Source organism: Accipiter gentilis, chromosome 22, assembly GCF_929443795.1.
Source record: "Accipiter gentilis chromosome 22, bAccGen1.1, whole genome shotgun sequence".
In the NCBI taxonomy this organism is placed as follows: Eukaryota; Metazoa; Chordata; class Aves; order Accipitriformes; family Accipitridae; genus Astur; species Astur gentilis.
Genome location: NC_064901.1, coordinates 2700858 through 2720317, shown reverse-complemented (window position 1 = coordinate 2720317; position 19460 = coordinate 2700858). Strand labels below are relative to the sequence as shown.

Below are 19460 nucleotides of genomic sequence, written 5' to 3'. Positions count from 1 at the left end.
TAATCTTCACAGAATCTCTGGCTGCAGGTCAGGGTTATTAGCATTTCCCTCTTCCAGATGGAAAAGCTGAGGGATAGAAGGCAATGTGAATTATCAGCCATGAATTAGTGCTGGAGCTCAAAATCAAACCCAGGATCCTTGCTTCTACAGACAGCTGTGCTCAGTTTCAGCTAGGGGAGGCAATACAGCTTTAAAAGAAGCATTTAAAGCCTTTGCACCCTGTGCTTTCCCCAGTGCTGTTACTGGAAATATACCTGACATTCAACCAAAATGCAGATGATGTCCCACAACGTGCCTGTGCACTGCCATCACATGACTGGCACACTTCCAGGCCTGTGTCTGTAGAGGAACTGGGGACCACTGGGGAAGAAAGGACCAAGGACATGGGAAGGTATGAACTATTCTTACAAAACGCATCCACTCAGGGGCCACAGACCAATTCCTGCCAGAGGCTTTGCCACCTCTTTAGATATAAGGAGTGAACCTCTGCCAGTTTCCACTTGCTCACACATAAAAGGCAAAGACAACCATAAGAACACTAAAAACCTTACTGAAGAGATAAATCAGCACTGCTCAAGAGATTCAAGAGAAAATCCTTATTCAGTGAAGAGGTATATGTTTAAGTATTACAGAAGTCCATGTAGGCTGCATGAAGCAGTGCTGGTGATTTGTTTGGAAGGCAGAAGGAAGAAGCAGGGATATGCATTCAGCTTAATTTTCCTGAAAGGAAATCGACCTTTCAACAATTTGGGCAATGTTGAGTATGTTCCAGTATATCTCAGAAATGATCTTATGTAAATATCTGCCCACAGAGAATTACAGGAGACAGTGGCATTTCTCACGGAAATCTTCTCCCAGACTCAGTACAGGTTATACCCAGTTCTCAGGACACATCAAATCCCATGGCAACCAGACCCAGGATGTGTTTTGCTCATTCCTCTCACTGATGCTGAACAACAGCCCTTTGTTTGGAGCGCTAAACGCAAGCATTTAGAGATGGCCTGCAGAAGGTTCCTCAACAGCTGACCTGTTAAATTGTACGCAGTTCTTTACCTGGTGCTTAAGTTACAGAGCACTTTTTTCTTATACTAGAGCTTTCAAAATGGATTAATATTACAGGGCGGTGAGAAAACACAGTCAGCAGGCTTGTGCACAGCAGGACATAGCCTGGTTCTTATGGATGAGGACACAACCGTTGTGCCAGGAACACACTGGAGAATGGGCTTCCACATCTCCTGCCTTGCTTGGAGAACCTCCTATCACAGCTGCACACTTCACAGTACTACAGGAGGGCCAAAATGGCGAACCAGACCATGAAACCAGAGCAAAGCTCTCAGCCTTTCACTTGTGGTGCATCTCCAGACTTCATATAAAGGTGCATTTTGCCTCTTTCCAGGCAGAAGAGCCCCGCTGAGCCCCTCCCATGAAGGGCACACTACATGTGGCACACCCCGGACCAGCCATGCAGTTCCCACCCGGGGAAAGTCCATCCTGCACGACCACTTTGTACCACTTCGAAAGTCAAAACAGGAGCACCCCAGTTACCTTCTCTGTGACTCACTGCTTTTTACCTGGGGATTCTACCCCAGCTCCTCTGCTTCTCGAAGCTACCTCTGCTTGGAAACCTGCCCCCACCTCCAGCGGGGCCACCTCCCCAGACCCTCCAGCCGCCCAACCCCGGCCCTGCTCACCCACCTAAACCCCCAGCGCAGACCGCTCGCTGCCGCCTGCTAACAGCCCCGCGCCCGGCCGCGAGCCGCCCCTCTCGGCGACCGTTAAACGGTCGGTTCGTGGCCCCGCCCCTCGTGGCCCCGCCCCTAGCACCCCCCCCGCCCCCGCCCAGCGGCTCGCTCCCGCCCCGCCCCGCCCCCTTATCACCCGGCCGCAGCCGCCTCCCGGCCTTATCGCCCGCGGGCAGCGGGACCCCCGCCCCCGCCAGCAGGCCGGCTCCGGGCACGGCGGCGAGCGCCCGCCGCGACCCGGGGCCTGCGAGGCCGCCCGGCCCGGCCCGGCCCTGCCCGGAGGGGAGCGGAGCGGCGTCCTGCCCGGCCCATTCCGGCCCCGCCCCGCCCCGCGCGGGGGCTTTGTTACCCCGCATGCAGCATCCGCCGGGGAGGCGGCTGTCCCCGCCCGCCCCCCCGAGCGCTCGGGAGGCGGCGCGGCGGGGGCGCCCCGGCGGCAGGCCCGCCCCGCCCCGCGCGGTGCCCGCCGTCACTGCCGCGGGCGGTTGGGCCGCCGGCGCCTCCCCTGCCGCGGCGGCCTGATGCGGCACCCGGCGCCGCCCCGCCTGGCTTTTTCTCCCCTTTTCCCCGAAAACCCTCCGCCTTGATATCTGCGGGGGCGAGGAGGGGGCGGTGACGCCCCGTGCCCGCTGCGCCGGCCATGCGGGGCGCGGCCCCCGGCGGCCCGGCGGCGGGCGGCGGGCGCTGAGCGCGGGCGGCGGCGATGCCGATGCCGACGCCGGGGGGCGGCGGGGCCGCGGCCGCCGCCAGGCACCCCCCGTCCGGCGAGGCGGCGGCGGCGGCGGCGCGGGACGAGGAGCAGCAGGAGGAGGAGGGCGAGGAGGACCTCCGCGACGGCGGCGTCCCCTTCTTCGTCAACCGCGGCGGGCTGCCCGTGGACGAGCCCACCTGGGAGCGGATGTGGCGGCATGTGGGCAGGATCCACCCCGAGGGGGAGCGGGTGGCGCAGAGGATCCGGGGCGCCGCCGACCTGCCCAAGGTGAGACACCCACACCCCCCCACCGCCCCCCGGGGCTGCTGCGGCGCGGGGTCCCGGCGGGAGCGCCCCGGCCGGGCCGGGCCGGGCCGTCCCCGGCGGGGCACGGGGCGGGAAGAGGGGAAACGGTGGCATCCCGCTAGGAGGGGTCCCTCGCCTGCCCCCCCCCCCCCCCCCGTGGAGGCCGGCCTCCCCGGCTTGGGAGCGATCCCTCGGGAAAAGGGCCCCTGGGGGAGCCCTTGCAGGAAGCAAAGCCACGCTCTGACTCGGAGTGCGGGAGGGTGCCTGCGGGGCTCGGCTCTGCTCTGCCCTGCCGCGCCCGCAGCACCCTCTTCTTCTGAGGCCCTGCTGGAAAACAAGACTTCAGATGGCTAATGGAGGTGGATTACCCGAAGGAGGAAGGCTGGATGAATGATGAAAAGGTGAGGGGAGTTAAATTAGAAGAGTCCGAATACTTGAGGTGGGAGGGTGAGACAGGCAGAGGCGAGTCTTTGAACCAGAAGAAATTAGATTTGGGTACAGTCTCCCACACTGAAAGGCATTCTTGCACAGAACGGTGTCCATCAGAAAAGAGGCTCCTCGTGCCAAAGAGTTTTAAGAGGAGTTAGCGAACGACTGCAGAGCTTGTTGCTGCTGTAGGGTCAGATGTTGCGATTTCGGAGCCCGTTCCTGGTCTTGCTGCAGAGAACTCTACGAAGTAAGGAGGAACTGGTGATCATTTCACTTAACCTTGTGCCATACTGAAACATTTGCATGTGAACTCCTGCGATTGTTGCTATATCTGTGTTGCACCTCAGCTGGAGAAAGATCTCCCCCTTTCATTGGCATCCTGTGAACAAAAGACACGGCAAACATTTGGTGTGTCACTCCATTGGCGAGTTATCAGAGTGTTCCCATCATGCAAACAGAGGAAATTCAAACACAAAAAGATGAAGTTTTTCCTGCCCGGGCTTTTTTAGCAAGGACCTAGCTCCTTGGGAAGGTAATTTGAAATATGCGAGAATATGCTATTATATAGTGCACAGGCAATCTGTAATGCTTTCCGTGAGGAACTCTGGAGAAGCGTGTGATGTAATAGCCTTTGTGCAGTGAAGAGTTATAGGCATCTGTGGCAGCAACCAGAACAAACCTTGAATCCTGATTACAGTCCCTATTCTAACCCCACTAGACTTTTCCTTCCTTTTCAGATTTCCTTCCTCACCTCTGACTTTGTCCTGAGCCTGGGTGAAGGCTGAAAACATGTTTCAGATCAATCAGGACACACACTACTTAATTTCCTGACCAAAAGGGCCGATTTGGCCAGGAGAGGTGAGGGAAATGGAAGAAAGAAGTTCACAAACAAGAGTCCGGTGCATGAAGGGAGGGAAATAACAGTGTTCAGTCTCTGGTTTTGGTCTTAATGTGAAGTACTTCCACTGTTCTCACTTTACAGTCTTGGTGCCAAAGGGTGATGGTTAGGGGACACAAGTGGTATGAGCTCTTGCAATAACAGGTGAAATTGGGCTATCCAGTTTTTTGGCATCTGCTAGCACCCTTGGAAACCAGATCTATAAACTCTATTCAGCACTCCGCAATCTGAGATCCCATTCCCAAGCTTACCAGCTATACAGCTGAGAGGATGCTGGGATGCAGGAAGCAGCAAGGATGAATGGGCTGTTTCCCTATTTCCCTTTTCCCTCTATGGATGTGTCTTTATTTTTGAGGGCTGCTTATATCACCACCTGTCTCCGTGCCATCAGGTTTCTTTGAATGGCTGATGCAACAGATGGGAATTAGGGCAATGAGTGTACTACTCTTCAGATCAGCTGCAGGGGCTGTGTCTTTTCACTGGCATGTGAGACCTCTAGTCGCCATTTCCTTCCAGTAGATTTGGGGTGAGTGGGCATCGAGTGAGCTGTGCCACTATGGCAGGATATAGTTGATTGGGCACGCATGCTAGGCTTGAAAGTGCCACCCTCCTGTAGATTGTTTCCTTTCTGGAAACAGGGTGGGGTGTTGCTTTGCTTGGAGCTGCCGGGACCATCAAATGGGTGCACGCTGGAAATACAAAGTGATGTGTGCTTGCCTCATTAAGAAATGATGGATTTTAAATGAGGTCATTATCAGGGCAAAGACAGGAAGAGTTGCATCTAATGAGCTCAAGAAGAGATGGGAAAAAAATAATTTCTTTAGTCAGGCTAATAACTGGGATTGGTATTGCTCCCATGTTGCTTGCAAAAGGAAGATTGGGGAGGAGCTTGGATACATATAAGCACCATAAAAGAAACTATTGCTAAACTAGGCTGGCCAAAAAAGCACCTCTGTGATATGGACAAGGGTGGAGCTTTGTCTGTGCCCCTCTCCCATCTGCCTTGTCTCATGTACAGCATGGCTCGCTGTACATTAACATCTCTGTTGTTCTCAGGATCCCCTTTCCAAAAGCAGAGTCCCAATCCCACACATATAGCCAGCCTGTGGGGGTGCATGAATCTAGGAGTGGGGTGATGCAACCTCTCCATACAAGTGGTGAGAGACCAAGGACGTGTTCAGTTAGTCTGCTAAGCCTGGCAGAGGTATGTGCTCTGGGAAATCTGGGCTCTCTTCCTGGCTCTCTCTCCAGCTTTCAGAATAACTAAAAGGAAAGCAAAATAGATCTGATTTCCTATCTTTTCTGTTACAAATAAATTCCTCTCTGCTTTCTGGAGGATTGTGAAGACTGCCTAATATTTATAGCCCTTCTAAGATGTGCAGTGGATGATGCTGGGTAAGAAGAAAGCATTAGGGTCTCTATGCTGTCAGTGTGTGATTGAGGAATGGAGACCTTATTCCTCTCCTCCGGCTTCTATTGCCCCATTAAAACACTATAGACCTGATGCAAAAGAAACTGTAGCCCAGTCTGGGCTGCAGGCCCAGATCTGAGAGAGAGAGCAAGCTGTACTTTCATCAGTTTAATTACTTGAGGTGCAGGAGGCTCTTCTGCATTAACTAGTCCACAGCTGAACTGGTTGCCATTACGCTGTCTCAGTGTTGCACAGTCCTTTGAGGAAAAGGGGATCTGGGGGTCTGTACTAGTAAAGGGAGGAGTAACTACCCAGAATCATTCATCTGTGCTGTCAACATGCACTTAATCTGTCTACCCTTAAAAAGCATGAAAGTCTCAATGCTGAAGGCATGAAACAAAGTTAAATAGTCAGACTGTCCTGGTTGTTACCTCTTTTCATTGTTTCTGCCTGGAAATGATTTCCTGTGACTCAGTGTGTCAGCTCACAACATCCAAACTGACTCAGCTTGTGCGGTTCCAGAGATGGCTCCATCCCTGTGCCGCTCTCTGGAGCCTTCCCTGCTCCTGCTGCGGCTAAACAAACCCAGTTTCACATCTGCTCCTGCCGCTCCTGTGCTGTCTCCTGCAAATGAGCCAGCCGGTGCCTCTGCTTGCTCCGCCCAGGGTATGGAAATGAAGCACTGGAGATGGCAATTGGCACCTCCAAGAGGCGCTAGGAAAATGGGTACCAGTGGCCAAATGGTGCTTCTTAGTTTTCAAAAAAAAAAGAAAAGAAAGATCAAAACAGGAGAGAAAATTGATAGAAACTGAGTTTAGCGCTGAAAAACACAGGTTATGGTTTCCAGAGGCAGCAACAGCCCATCTCTGAAGGCTAAGCAGTCTCTGGCCCCTGTGCTGTGTGGGCACAAGCAGAGTGCAACCATGTGGCAAACCAGGACAGGGAACTGATCTGACTGAAAACTACCCATGCTTGGTGGCTCGGCTTTCAGCTGTTTCAGGTGCCTGACCTGGTTCACCAGTCATTTGTGCCAACCCAGGGCAGAAGAAGGGGAGGTATGGAAATGAGGGGCCACAGAAATACATGTGGAGAGTGATGAGTGGCTAAGCAACACTGCTGGCTACAAAACCATGGCCAGCAGAGGCAGTTGTGCAGAGCAGAGTGGAAGGCCCAAGGGAAGATCTGGTTCTGACTCACTCTTTCTTAGCTGGGGATAGCCCAGCTCTGGGGGAAGTCTGAGGAGGAATTGAAATGCTAAAAACCAAACTGCTGTGAAAAGCTGCAGTCTGGTATCAGAGGGGGGTGTGCAAGGCATGAGCTATCCTTTAGAGGAAAAATGCTAGGCTGTTTCTCCAAGCCTGTCAGTCGCACCAAATTTGTGTCTTCTCCATTTATATTTGTCCTGTGGACAGGACCCTTTTCTTTCCTTAGACACATTTGCTCAGCTACTGACCATTTGGAGTTACCCCCTGTAGAACAAATGGTGAGAAAAATCTGACTGGACCCATAAGGCTGAGGCCTCAGAATGGGACAGAATGGTGAACTTTCAGACATCATTCCATGACCACGTAATTCAAAACAACAGACATTGCAGAGGGGGGAGTCATGATGCTGTCAAGCCTGTGTCCTAGTCAGTGCCAACTCACCCGAGATCCTAGGAGGCACTGAGGGACCTTTATACCCTTGCTTACAGGACTGTTCCATGCTCCGGTGTCCTTGGGGAAAGTCATTCTCTGTTTTTGCCTCTCTCTTCTTATTTTTGTTTTGTGTCTTCCAGTTTCCATACTCAAATTAGGCCAAGCTCCCTCAGGCGATAGCTTTCCTATCTCACACCTTGCCTCATCAGTTAATTTTATGTAATTCTTCCAATGTAATGTTGCCTAAATGCAGGACCCTTTCACACAGTTTCTCTTGCAGCTCTGTCATAGTGCTTCGTTCTGAGTCCCTTCCCAGTTATCAGTGTGGGAACAGAGGAGTGTTCCTGGCGTGGTCGCTTCGGGCAGCAAGAAGGGGCTTCTTTCAGAGGAACATGCTCCCTGTAGCTTTATGCCACTGAGTTCAGCAAGAAGCTGGAGAGGTTTGGAAGCAGTGATTTAAGTTCTGCTCCCCATTTCAGATTCCCATACCAAGTGTGCCTGCGTTCCAGCCATCCACCCCCATCCCTGAGCGCCTGGAAGCTGTACAGCGCTACATCAGGGAGCTTCAGTATCCTTTACCGTTACCTTAGCCACTGGTGTGATAACCCAGCAGGAGGGAGAAAGGAGACTTTCTTCCCTTCTGAAGAACAGAAAAGCTCATTCTGTTGTAGCTGGAGGGGAACTGAAACTTGCTCCCTGAAAACAGGAAGCTGGACTTGGGATGATGGTTTGTTTTGCAGCTGTGTTTCTCTTCTGCTAGAGCTACCTTCTGATTCTGTTCCCTCCATGTAACAAATGGGTGTGTTGTCAAGGCCCTTTCCCCACTACCCACCCTTCTAGGTCAGTGGCTTTACAGTGCCATTTTGTTAAAATTATGCATATTTGAGACCCTAACAGCTGGATATCAGCTGGACTACAAACTGTCACCTCACTGTTAAAGCATGGGTGAGCTGTGGTGGTGAGAAGACTGCCTCTCAGGTCATCCTACTCCAACACTCCTCTGTAGCTAAGGACAGTCAGCCACCCTGCTTTTGTGCATCTGTGGTATCCTGCCCCTTTATATGCAGAGCTGCCTGTGTGACTCTCTCCTGGGAATGAGATTTCTCCATCCCTGTTGTGCTGGACAGCAGGTATGTGCCATGCAAGCACAGTCTAATGTCACTGATGAGATGCAGAGCTAGCTCTGGCTTCAGCCCTAAAACAAGGTACGAAGGCAGACCTTTTGGCACCTCTCATCCATCTAAGGTGGTTGTGCTCGGGATTGGGTGCCAGTCAGTCTTAGAATAAGGTACCATGAATGTTTCAATGCTCCATGCATTCTGTGCAGACCGGAGCAGGCAGACATCAAACTTTGTTCTGCTCTGGTAACTGGAAAGCTGAGCAGACCATGTGCTGTCAGCATGGACATTTGGGAAATGGAGTGGAAACCTGTGTGTGGGGAGGAGAAAAGAAAAGAATTGACAAGAAGGAAATACAGTGGAAGTGAGGAGGGACTACAAATGGGAGAAATGCAGGAAAGGTAGGTGGGTCTTTCTTGCATTGCTTTTTTGTTTGTGAGATGATGACTTTGCTTTGAGAATAGTAACATGGAAGTTCTTCAGACAGGTTTTCTTCAAACTCTAGTTTCCAAGCTGCCAAGCCCTTAACTTCTTGCCTCCAGGTACAATCACACTGGGACACAATTCTTTGAAATTAAGAAGAGCAGACCTCTGACTGGGTAAGTGCTGGCAGCCCCTACAGCATTTAATCCTTGATTTAAGATGTTGGGGCCTTGCTATACCCACTGCTTTTCCTTCCACCCCCTGGCCAAGGTCTAGGTGGCACTCAGGGCTTTCACTACTGCAGCTTCATCCTACTTTAGGCGACTTTATTGTCTGTTGCCTGGGGCACGGCTGGGCAGAGCTGTGTCTGTCCTTTCTCAAGGACAAGAGTAGGTTTTTTTGTCGTGAATCAGTAAATACCCTAAAATAATGTAAATGTATTTCAAAGATGTGCAGATTCTGCCTGCTTCTAATTGGAATATAACTCTATGAACTTCTGATGGATTCTGAAATTAGGTCCTGCCCTAAACAAGCTCTGTAAAAGCCAAGTATCTTTACAGGTCTAACTTCATAGCTCCTGTGAATGCCTTTGCAGAATCCAGGCTCACTAAGCTTTTGGTGTCTCATACTTTGAAGGAAAAGGGGGATTCTCCTAACTGCAGATTTGGGGAAGAGCAGTGCCCCATAAGTTCCTGGAGATAAACACCTGATGTTCATTGACTTTCTTGGCCAGCATATTGAGAGTCTTCTAAGATTGGCTTCTTACTATTGGTCTAGTCCATAGACTCATGTGACCCCAAATGTCTTGTGTTATAATCAGTGGAATGTGTCCTCCACAGTATTTGTTGAACAGAGAGTAGGGTTGATGACAGAGGGCTTCACTGTCCTTGAACCTTGTGAGGCAAACATTGCTGGCTCTTGGTCCTTTGAGGCTTCTGCTTCTGGTCACATTGTTGTGCATCCAGAACTCACTGAGCCAAGTGCTGTGGTTTCCCCGAGAACAGAGGCTGGCCTAGTAGGAAGCTTTGCCGTAACTCACTGAAGGGAGTTCTTTGTAAGCAGCGATAGAGAGCATGTGATAGAGACCTGGATTGGATTTAGTACATTCCTAAAGAAGATATTTTCTTCTGTTCCCTGTCCACAGTGGGCCACCCACTCTCCTGGAAACCTACCTTACGTATATGGTGCAAAAGGGCTGAACTGGCTGTACTTGCATAGCACAAGCCCTCTAACTGTCCTCGTCTTTCCCTTGTCCCACTCTGCAGGCTGATGGACCTGGCCAAAGAAATGACCAAAGAGGCCCTGCCAATAAAATGCCTGGAAGCTGTGATCCTGGGAATGTATCCTTTCCTCTTGGAATTGTGCATGTCTGCCCATCCTTGTGTTTCTTCCTCTGCTTTCTCATGCTTTGAGGCTGCTGATAATATTGTCACCAAACCTCACATCCCACTGTTTTCCCTCCCCAGTTCTCCCAAAAAACCCACCATTAAAATCCAAATCCAAGTAATTCTCTGAAATATCAGAACTAGTTATTCGGAGTTGCTCCTCCTTACCCAAGAAGGGTGGTGCTGCTCTGGACAACTCTACAAGTGAGTAAAAGATAAAGGATCTAAGGAACATCTAAAGAGGGAAAAAATATTAGCTAGAGTTAGGTCAGGAAGTCCCTTCTGGATAACATTGTTCCCCTACTGCAACGTTGCCTGCGTGTGTTCTACATTAAAATAAGTTAGGGATCCTCCCCAGCTTCTAATTATGGTGTATGTCACTTTACTATTATGTCTAACACTGCCTGCCAGCTTAGGCAATACCTTTATTAATTCTAGACATGTGTCATCTTTAAGTACGCATCTTTCCTAGCTATCTTCCAGGCTTAGTCTATGTTACTCGGGCTATAGATTCTTGATGCACATTGGCAAAGCCACCTGGAGGCAGAGATGGCAAGTGAATGGTTCCAAAGGGTAGTCTGATGAGTATTTTGTCCTAAAGGTTCCTTGGTTTGTGTGTGAAGTAGTAGTTAGTAAAACAGACTAAAACAAACTGAGGAATAATGCTACAGTGTTAACAGTTTGAGAGCTATGGAATACAGTACACTTGAGGTGTTAGCATTGCAACTTCTGCATCACCAAACTGCCTTGAAATTAACTTCTCTTTGTTGACGGTCTTGTTGAAGAGGGCAAATCTGGTTTCCCCATGACCCACATGAAAGCAGGGCAGCTTGCAATGAGCTGCACTTTTGATCTGCACAACAAATCCTGCCTATATGATGCCTGAATTAGTGCTGCTGAGCAGGCTGGGAGGGTTTGGAGCAAGAAGAATGTTGTCAAGAAAATGGTATCACTGGTTGTTTCCTGAATAGTGGCTGCTGTCAGTTACCTCACCAACAACATGACCACGCTGGACCGTTTCCCCATCAGCTTCAAAACCCACTTCTCAGGGAACTACTTCCGACACATTGTGCTGGGGGTGAACTTTGGAGGCCGCTATGGGGCACTGGGCATCAGCCGACGTGAAGAGCTCATGTACAAAGCACCTGTCTTCCGCACACTGAGCGAACTCATCTTTGACTTTGAGGAGGCATATCGCCGCTGCTGGCACACTCTCAAAAAGGTGAAGCTGGGCCACTGTGTGTCCCATGACCCACACAGTGTGGAGCAGATTGAGTGGAAGCACTCCATCCTGGATCTAGACAAGCTAACCCGGGAAGACTTCCGCAAAGAGCTTGAGAGACATGCCCGTGATATGAGGCTGAAGGTAAGCCGCAAGGATGGAGAAGTTGTTTGCTGCTGCCTCTGCTGTCTTGCCTGTCTGATGGTGTGCTAGGGGAATGAAGTGGCAGGACACTCTCCAAGATGGTGCAGTAGAGGGTGAATTGGAGGCCAGGGACTCTTTTCCTTTGGTCCCCTAATGGAAACTGGTGCACTACTGCAGTTGCAATTAGCTTGGACTATATACAGTCCTTGGAGCCATAGCTGTTACTGGCTTTTGCATTTTCGGTGCACTTGTCTTGCCTTTTTGTCTTTTATTCCCATATAATTAATCGTTGTTAGGCTTTGTGTTTTCTGGTTACTTCTTGTATTGGTTTTCTGCTCATGTTGCTCTTACTTTAATTTTTCTGGCAGATTGGCAAAGGAACTGGGCCACCATCTCCCACCAAGGACAGAAAGAAAGATGTCTCGTCCCCACAAAGAGGTCAGGCCAGCCCCCATCGGCGCAACAGCCGTGGGGACCGACGGTGAGTGGGGCTGCTGGGCAGGAGACCTATCTAGAGCATCTCTGTTTTACTCATAGACTCCACCTTGCTGTCTGGTTTTGGATCCTTCTGATGTCTTACTGGGGTTCTTTATAATAGGGGTTACTTCTCTGACCTGCAGTAGCATTCTTCCCTAGTCTGTGTCTTTGTGAGTTTATCATTGCTTGGGGAGTGTGGGGACAGCTGGGGTTTTTTTGTTTTGGCAGGGAGGAGGAAGGCAGCTCAAATAGGCAGTGATCTTGGTAGCTGATATTTAACCTTACACAGGGGTCTGAGCTCTGGTGTCTCATAGACATGTGCCCCAAAGAGATTCCAAAAATTACTGCTGTCAGTGAGATTGTTTTCCTGAAACAGATCTGGGGTATCAGAGTGGACTTCCTACTCCTCCTAACCTGCGTTCTCTTCTGTGGAGATCATTGGGAGAGTTACTGGAGGTGGTAGAATAATCCTGCCCTCAGTGGCGTAGGATAAGTCTGAAGCTTTCCTGTACCTTTTCGTGTGCTGCCATCTCTATGTGCAGCACCTCCCAACTGAAAAAAAACCAGTTTCTGAATAGTTCTTACCCTCTTTGCTCACAGGCCATCTGGTGAGAAGAAGCCTGCCGATTCCAAAGCCATGCCAGACCTCAATGGGTACCAGATCCGGGTGTGAAGAGAGCTGTGCCTTGTGTGCCTGGCTCCACAGACTTCTTGCTGGCCACAGTTGGGACCTGGATCCACCTGCAGTGATTCTGACAAAGGGGACAGGGGAGCAGGAGCAGAAGAGAGTGCTGATCTTCCCAGGTACTTCCTAGTGGGCTAGTCCCAGAGCTGGATCCCATGGGTCCCAGAGGATTCACCTGCCTGTTTCTGGGAGAGGTGTCCATCTTAATTCACTGAAGCAAGTATTTTTTAAAAAAAAAAAAAAAAAAAAATAAAATCTCTACATTTGTGGGAGTTTGCAGCAGAAAGAATATGAAGTGAGTGGGGCCAGCAGACTTGCTATCAATTTTTTTGTGTTGACAGCAAGTAGATGAAGCATCTTGTCGACTGTACTTCTTCCCTGTCTGCAGAGAAGTCTTCAACCTATGCAAGGCCTGCAGGGCTGAGGGAGAAGTGATGCTGGAATGGGACAGACCCCGCATCTTGTGCAAAAACTCCTGGTTTTGTCATTATGAACACTTTGTTTAGCGTTGCTCTTGCGAGAGACAGGGCCGAATTTGCTCAGCCTGATAAATTGATCATACAAGGGCCTCTCATCCGGAGAAACCACATCTTGTGTGTTTAGTCCTGCCTATTTCAAAGCATTTCGTTGTCTCTGAGGGGGCAGACAGTGGGATGATGATCCTCTTTACCCACTGCGATGCTGGTGAGCTGTTGCTCTAAGTCCTTTTGTGGCTGAGTGGGTCAGGATGTGCCTATGCCATTGCCATATGAAAACAGGCACAGAGACCTCAATCATCTCAGCAGTGGACACAGGGGCAGGCAGCAGCTGGTGGGAAGCCTGAACTTTGAGTCACCTCTTCATCAGCCTTCTCTCTTAACTTCTAGTGACTGCTACTGTGAAAGCTTGCAGAAGGCACTTCAGTCGCTGAGGTATGAGTTTTAAGAGTAAAAGTTAAAGGAGGATTTAATGATGTGAACAGGTTTTACAAGCATTTTTCCTTTCTGCAAGGGTCTTGCTCCTTCCTCACTGTAGTGTTAGTGCTAGGGTTACAGACACCTGTTGCTGGGAAGCCCTGCTCGAAGAGATTGCAGCTGCTTTCCTGACAGCTCAGCCTGGAGCCTCCTGAAAGTAGTTCCCCACCCCAGTCCCAGAGCTGCGCTTGTGTTTTGGCTCTTCAGATAGCTGCAGTATTTAACAGCACCACTTATGCTAGCCTTCCCCAAAGGGCTGGGCTGGGCCTTTCTGCCTGCTTACAGCCGTGACTCTTCCTACACTTCTTTTCAGGGGAGTGTTGTACTACTGATTAAGCAGTGTAATGCTTGTCAGAAATCTGAAGTGTTGTACTACTGATTAAGCAGTGTAATGCTTGTCAGAAATCTGAAGTGTTGTCAGACATCTCTTTGAGGCCTAGGGCCTGGAAGCAGTGGGGTTGCCAGAAGTCAGAACAGCACGGCCTTCAAGTGATCTGGATGGGTGGATTTAGAGGATGCAAAAACTGAGCTTGGGAGCGGGAGTATCCTTAAGAGAAACTGAGTCTTGTTTTATCACAGCACTGACAAAGAGCTAAACTTTCTGAAATACTACATTTAATTTTGTTAGAAGTGGGTTTATTCTTTCCTGTGAACCTGTTAGAAAGATGATGGAGCTTAGCTCTACCAGGTTTTTTGTTGCAGTATTGCTTTGCCACACCCTCATATAAGCAGTGCTATTTCGGTGGCAGAGAATGGGTTCTTATCCCTGAACAAATCAGCTCTTCTGTCCAGTTAAAGCAGTGTTAATCCTTGAAGCACCACCCACAAGCGATTTAACTCAAGCTTTACAGGTTCCTAATTGTACATCCTTAACTGTGATGTAACTTGCAAGGCGCTATATCCATACCACTATAGTCTGTCCTTCCAAGCTCTCTTTGTACTTTTCTGCTATGCTGTATGACCAGGAGGACAATCCATAGGGAGGCAGCAGAACTTGCTGCTGATCCAAGATAAGGTTAATCCAGAACAGGATGCCAGTTTCCACAGTGCAGTTGTACACCTGTCCCCTCCCTTGCACTCCAGCTACAGGCAACACTTTGAAATCAGACAGCAGTAGCAAGCCAAGCACCCATTTGAATGTGGCCTCTGGTCAGTTTTGTGTAGCTGTAAATTAACATATTTAGTGTCTGGATGCTAACGATGATGTTAGCTGTAAAGGTACAAGGGTTACCTGTAAATAATACGGGTCACTTGGAAGCCACACACTGCCTTTGCATAATGTTTGCTATGCAGCGGACTGACAGTTCAGGTGCCACTGTGAATCATACGATAAATACAAGCAGCAGTCAGCAAGGGAGACAATGTCAGGTTTTATTAAAGTGGATGAAATCCAGAAAACAAATTATAAAAGCCCCTTAGATAAAACTAGGATGCATCCTCATCATGACTTTGGTTGCTTGGTTTGTTAGTTAATTGAGAGTAACTGGGAAGCTCTTGAGAATAATTAGTAGCTTCATACAGAGCACATTCAATAGCTGGACAGACTTGAGCCTTCTTAGGTGGAAAGGAGGGGAAGTGTGTTGGAAGGAGGAAGACTTCAAAACAGATGGGGCAAGTGAGGGGTCAGCTGCAAGCTAATGATGCATTCTTGAGAGCAGGGTAAAAGGGATGCTCAGCAGTTAGATCACCAGGGCAGAATGGCTTAAAACAAAATGCTTTGTGTGACCTGGTAATTAAGTGCTTTCCTGCAGGATGTAACCAAGGCCAATAGCTTAGAAAACCAAAGGAAGTGGATGTTTAAGGAATGAATGACAGGTAGAGTTCAAGGTCTCTTAATCCTCAGCTGTAGCCAGACAAGAATATGCTCTTTCAAGATTTAGTTGCACAATTATGTAAATCAGGAGGCATTTAATTCTTCTTATATATCTAATGTTGATGACTTCCCAAGATGGACACAGGAGCAGACATGAGCCCTCTGCTAGGGTTACTATTCCAAGCCTTCTACTATGTTTCTCTGTGTGGTAGAATTCCTGCCCCTTACTATTGGTGAATCTCCAGTTTAGCAGATGGTGCAAGAAACTAGAAAATGACCAAACAATTGCCCCTTCTTGCTCCCCCATCTTAGTAACAAGATGAATCACTTAAATACAAATCTTAGCTTCCTTGCTAACAAACAAGACAGTGTCTCCCTGTGACAGAGAGGATTAGTGCAACCAGTTTCATGCCGTATGAAACCTGAGGGTACAATGAAAGACAAACTTTTACACTTCCACTTCTTTCCTCCCTCATCCACCTGCTCTGGCTTCTGGTCTGTCTGCCTTTAACTATAAGGGAAAAAAAAGGCTGGAGATGAGTCTCTTTCACTTCTGCAGTCTTTAGAGCTACAGAGAAGGGATGAAAATAAGGAACTAGACAGTAACTCATACTCCCTGGTGCCTGCAGAGCAAAAAAGATAGATCTTGAGGAGTTCTGTTAATTATGTTAAATATTAATATGATTGCTCATGTAGCTCTGGGGTGTAAATTTCATTGTTCAGTAGGTCTCATCTGATGTCTGTTCTGCAGTACAAGTCCTTCTGAACTCTGTGGAAGGGGAACTGTGTCCATACACTAGGAATGGATAGACACTGCCTATGTTGTATGTGAAGTCTAGGTGAGCTTTGAAAGACTTGAGCAAATGCTGACCTACTAGTAGCAAAACTATTTTAGATGTAATGAAATAAGAGTTCCTCTTTATACTTCTATGTACACAAGTCCCTTGATACCTGGCAAACTGCAGGTTTTTTAATGGGTGAATGGATTAGTGAGCAAAACTTTCTGCTACAGTGTCATTCTGACAGAAACTTCATATACTAAAGAGCAGGGTTGGGTGTCCATCAGTCTGTGACACACTAGCCTTTTTTTTTTTAACTCTGAGGTGATAAGATAAATGAGCCTTTAGGAACTTAAGGTATGTTAGCAAGTGTTTTAGCTGGGAGTGGAGTGCTTTTTTCAGTTGACTATTTTACCTGTATGGCACTGTATGGGTCAGTACATGGTATGCTTGGATCTAGCAGAATAAATTACTCCAGAACTGTGGTTGAGACATAGTTTCTGTTCATGCAGTGGCTGTATTGCTGTTATTAGATCTGCTTAACATGAAGAAATTTTCTTTTAGTATTTCAGGTGAAAGCCTTAATCAGGTGCCTGCCCCTTAAGGTAGGCTCATATATGGTGGTGTATAGACTGAAACATGACTGTCCTTAATTGCAGAGTTTAAGAAACCATAATGAACAGAAGAATGCGCCTGTTGCCAAAGGGCAAGAGTCTGGATTAGATGGGCTTGACCTTGCTCCAGGGGCTCTGGCTAATCACTTCAAGTGGTTGCTTTAGCTACTTTCTCCTTCTAAGTAAGTGAAGTATTTCAAGTGGTCTTGATGATCAGGCACTAGATATAAGCAGGTGGTGCCCTGGGTCCCATGCGTACTGTGTGTGCAAGTCTGGCTGAAATAACACCGCATATTCCAGTCGTCTTGCACTGTTGTCCTGTCAAGATTAAGACATGCATTATGGATTTATAACTTAACCTAAGAAAGCAAGTGCTATTCTGGCTTGGTGTTTGCTCTGCCAGAGCAAGGTGGAGGTGGTCCCTCTACAGCCAAGCTGAACTCCTTAGGGGAATTTAGTATTTTTGTCTGTTTTCTGAGCAGGTGTTTACTTATATCACAACCACTCTCCTTCAGTGGTGCCCTGGCCCTGTCTGCTCAAGAGCAACTCAACTTAGGCCCAGAAGGCTACTGAATCCCCCGTAATCTCTGCAGAGCAGAGTTTCCCTCCAGGTCAGGGCTGAGATGGTGCTAGTGGGACCAGAATGGTCCCCTTCCATGCACATCAGTATTCTACTCTAGCACTGATAGGGTGCTCCAAAACCATTTACATCTTTATCACTGGTACAGCTCAGAACTAAGAAATGGAAGGTTTCTTTCTTTAAGAAAAATATCACATGTGTCTTTTTGTAATTAATCAGTGTGGTTCTGCGTTCTTATGTAGCCAGCACAGAACTTGTATTTAGATTTAGTTCTTACTGCACTTCCCGTAGCCCTCATGTTGATACTTCTTCCTGCTTCCTTTGACACTTAGACAATAAAATTGCCTCTGTACTGCTCTCAGCTTGTGCAGAGAAAACAAGATGTCTGTACTGTCTTTCCTTCCAATTTCAACTTTCCTGTTGTCAGTCAGCTGAGAAATCAAAAGCACAGCTTTGACTGATGGTATCAGACAGATTATGTATAGATGCCCTGTACTTGCAACACTATGGACATGGAAGAACCTTCATTCTCCTTCAGTCATCTGAACAGGTGAGCATGTCTGTACAGACCGAGGCAGCTGCCAGAGAGTAAGTATGTGGCTGTGTAGCAAAGGCTAAAACTCATCTTTTCCTCTTGAACTGCCATCAGTCAGGCTGGATGGAAAACAAAAGTCAGTGGATGCAGCAACAGACATTTCAGTCTTGAAACAATACTGTAAGGGTTAACACAAGCCTCTGCTTCCACTGCTCTACACTTTAACATATGATCCAGTCTCCCTTCCTGGCCTGAAAAGCAATTCTGCTTAAGGTCTGTAGTTTAGTGGCCTTCCAGACTACTGACCTCACCCTGACTTCTCAAGACAAATGCTGGGTTAATAAAGGACAGTCAGCTGCAAGATTCAGTGCATTTCCCCAGCAAGGGGGATCCAACTTTATTCAGACCCTTTCTCTCTAGGGAAATGAGTAATAGCTGGGACCAGGGCCAGGATGTAGGCAAGCCTACAGTGTGCAGAGGAGAGGAATAAGCATCCCCTAACCTGTTACTCCAAAGAGAATGGCACATGCAATAGTCCCTCGTAGCTAAGTTAATCATAAGAACAACTTTTGTCCTGAGGGGAAGTAATTGCACAGCACCTGCTATATAGTATGGAGACACAAAAGAAGTAGCCATTTCATAAGTCTGCATGGCCTGTGCTCAAGCCCAGGAGTTAACAACAGACTTCAGCAGCAGTTGAAGGCTTCTTGCTCCCCTATTAAATACTTAAAAAGATTAATAATATTAGCAAAAAAAGACTAAAATGCTGTGACTTCTATAAACCTCTACTTCAGATGCTTGCTTGAAAATACCCTCTGCCTCATGTCTTACAGGTTTTGCTAAAAATCAGGTAACTCTATAAACCCCCTATAGATGTATATGTCAGGGTGATTGCTAGACAATGGAGTGAGAACAGTGACTTGGCCACTGCTGAGATTAAAAACAAGACCTTCTGCTCCCTCTTAGATAAGGCTTTCCTGCTACTGATAGTTCATGCAGTTTTAGGTTTTTAAGTCAGTTAGACATTATGCTACTTGGACCTTAGTGAAAAACCTTTATTGTGGAAAGGATACACAACTCAATGAAGCAGTAATTAAAAAAGAAAAAAAAAATTACAAAAAAGAAACCCAGTCAGCTACTACGCTTAGAAGCCCAAGACTGCAAAACTTAAGGCTCTCACATGCCTTAAAAGCATATAGAAATCCATTCATAAGACCGAGACTGAGCCTTAAGAGCACCATTCATGCAGACTGCAGGATTACGGAAGGCAAAGGCGTATGACATGCTGTGGCTAGCAGGCCATTACAGACTTCACTTAACTCAGCTGAGTTGGCTTTCCTGGATTATATTTTTACTTTGGCAAACAGTGACTGCCATCCTATCTCCAAACTCACTCTGGGGGAGGAAGGAAAGAGAGGAATAGCATTAGAATAACTACTGCATTCATCTGCCCCCAGTTCAGAAATGGCTCCTAAAAGTGACCAATAACTGAATAAACTTAAGACTGCTGTAGGCGGCTTTCCATCCAGAAAGAAAAGGCTAAAAAACTAAGTAACATTGCTAAGGCTTGAAGCCAAGTCTTTTTGGTGTATAAAAGGAAAGATTGGATGGAACAAAT

The 19460-nt window shown here is 48.1% G+C and overlaps 2 protein-coding genes across 3 annotated transcripts in view; one reads left to right on the top strand and one right to left on the bottom strand.

Annotated features, from left to right (window-relative positions):
* Positions 1–2425: 2425 nt before the first annotated feature.
* VASH1 (vasohibin 1) lies at positions 2426–17689 on the top strand. Of its 2 annotated transcripts, XR_007509125.1 has the most exons (8): positions 2426–2721; positions 7594–7682; positions 8775–8831; positions 9921–9995; positions 11025–11406; positions 11775–11887; positions 12484–12687; positions 12910–17689. XR_007509125.1 is itself a non-coding variant. In XM_049825154.1 (7 exons), exons 1-7 carry the CDS (start codon positions 2446–2448, stop codon positions 12554–12556), a joined length of 1065 nt encoding a protein of 354 aa, XP_049681111.1. In that variant the 5' UTR covers positions 2426–2445; the 3' UTR covers positions 12557–17689. The 2 variants fall into 2 exon arrangements, 1 of the variants encoding a protein (XP_049681111.1); XM_049825154.1 differs by having other exon boundaries at positions 12484–17689.
* The window catches only part of ANGEL1 (angel homolog 1), a 30486-nt gene continuing 14179 nt past the window's right edge, over positions 3154–19460 (bottom strand). The window contains exon 11 of the mRNA XM_049825153.1: positions 3154–3547. Within this exon, the coding sequence (XP_049681110.1) occupies positions 3537–3547 (11 nt within the window). The 3' untranslated portion in view covers positions 3154–3536. The remainder of the gene's footprint in view (positions 3548–19460) is intronic.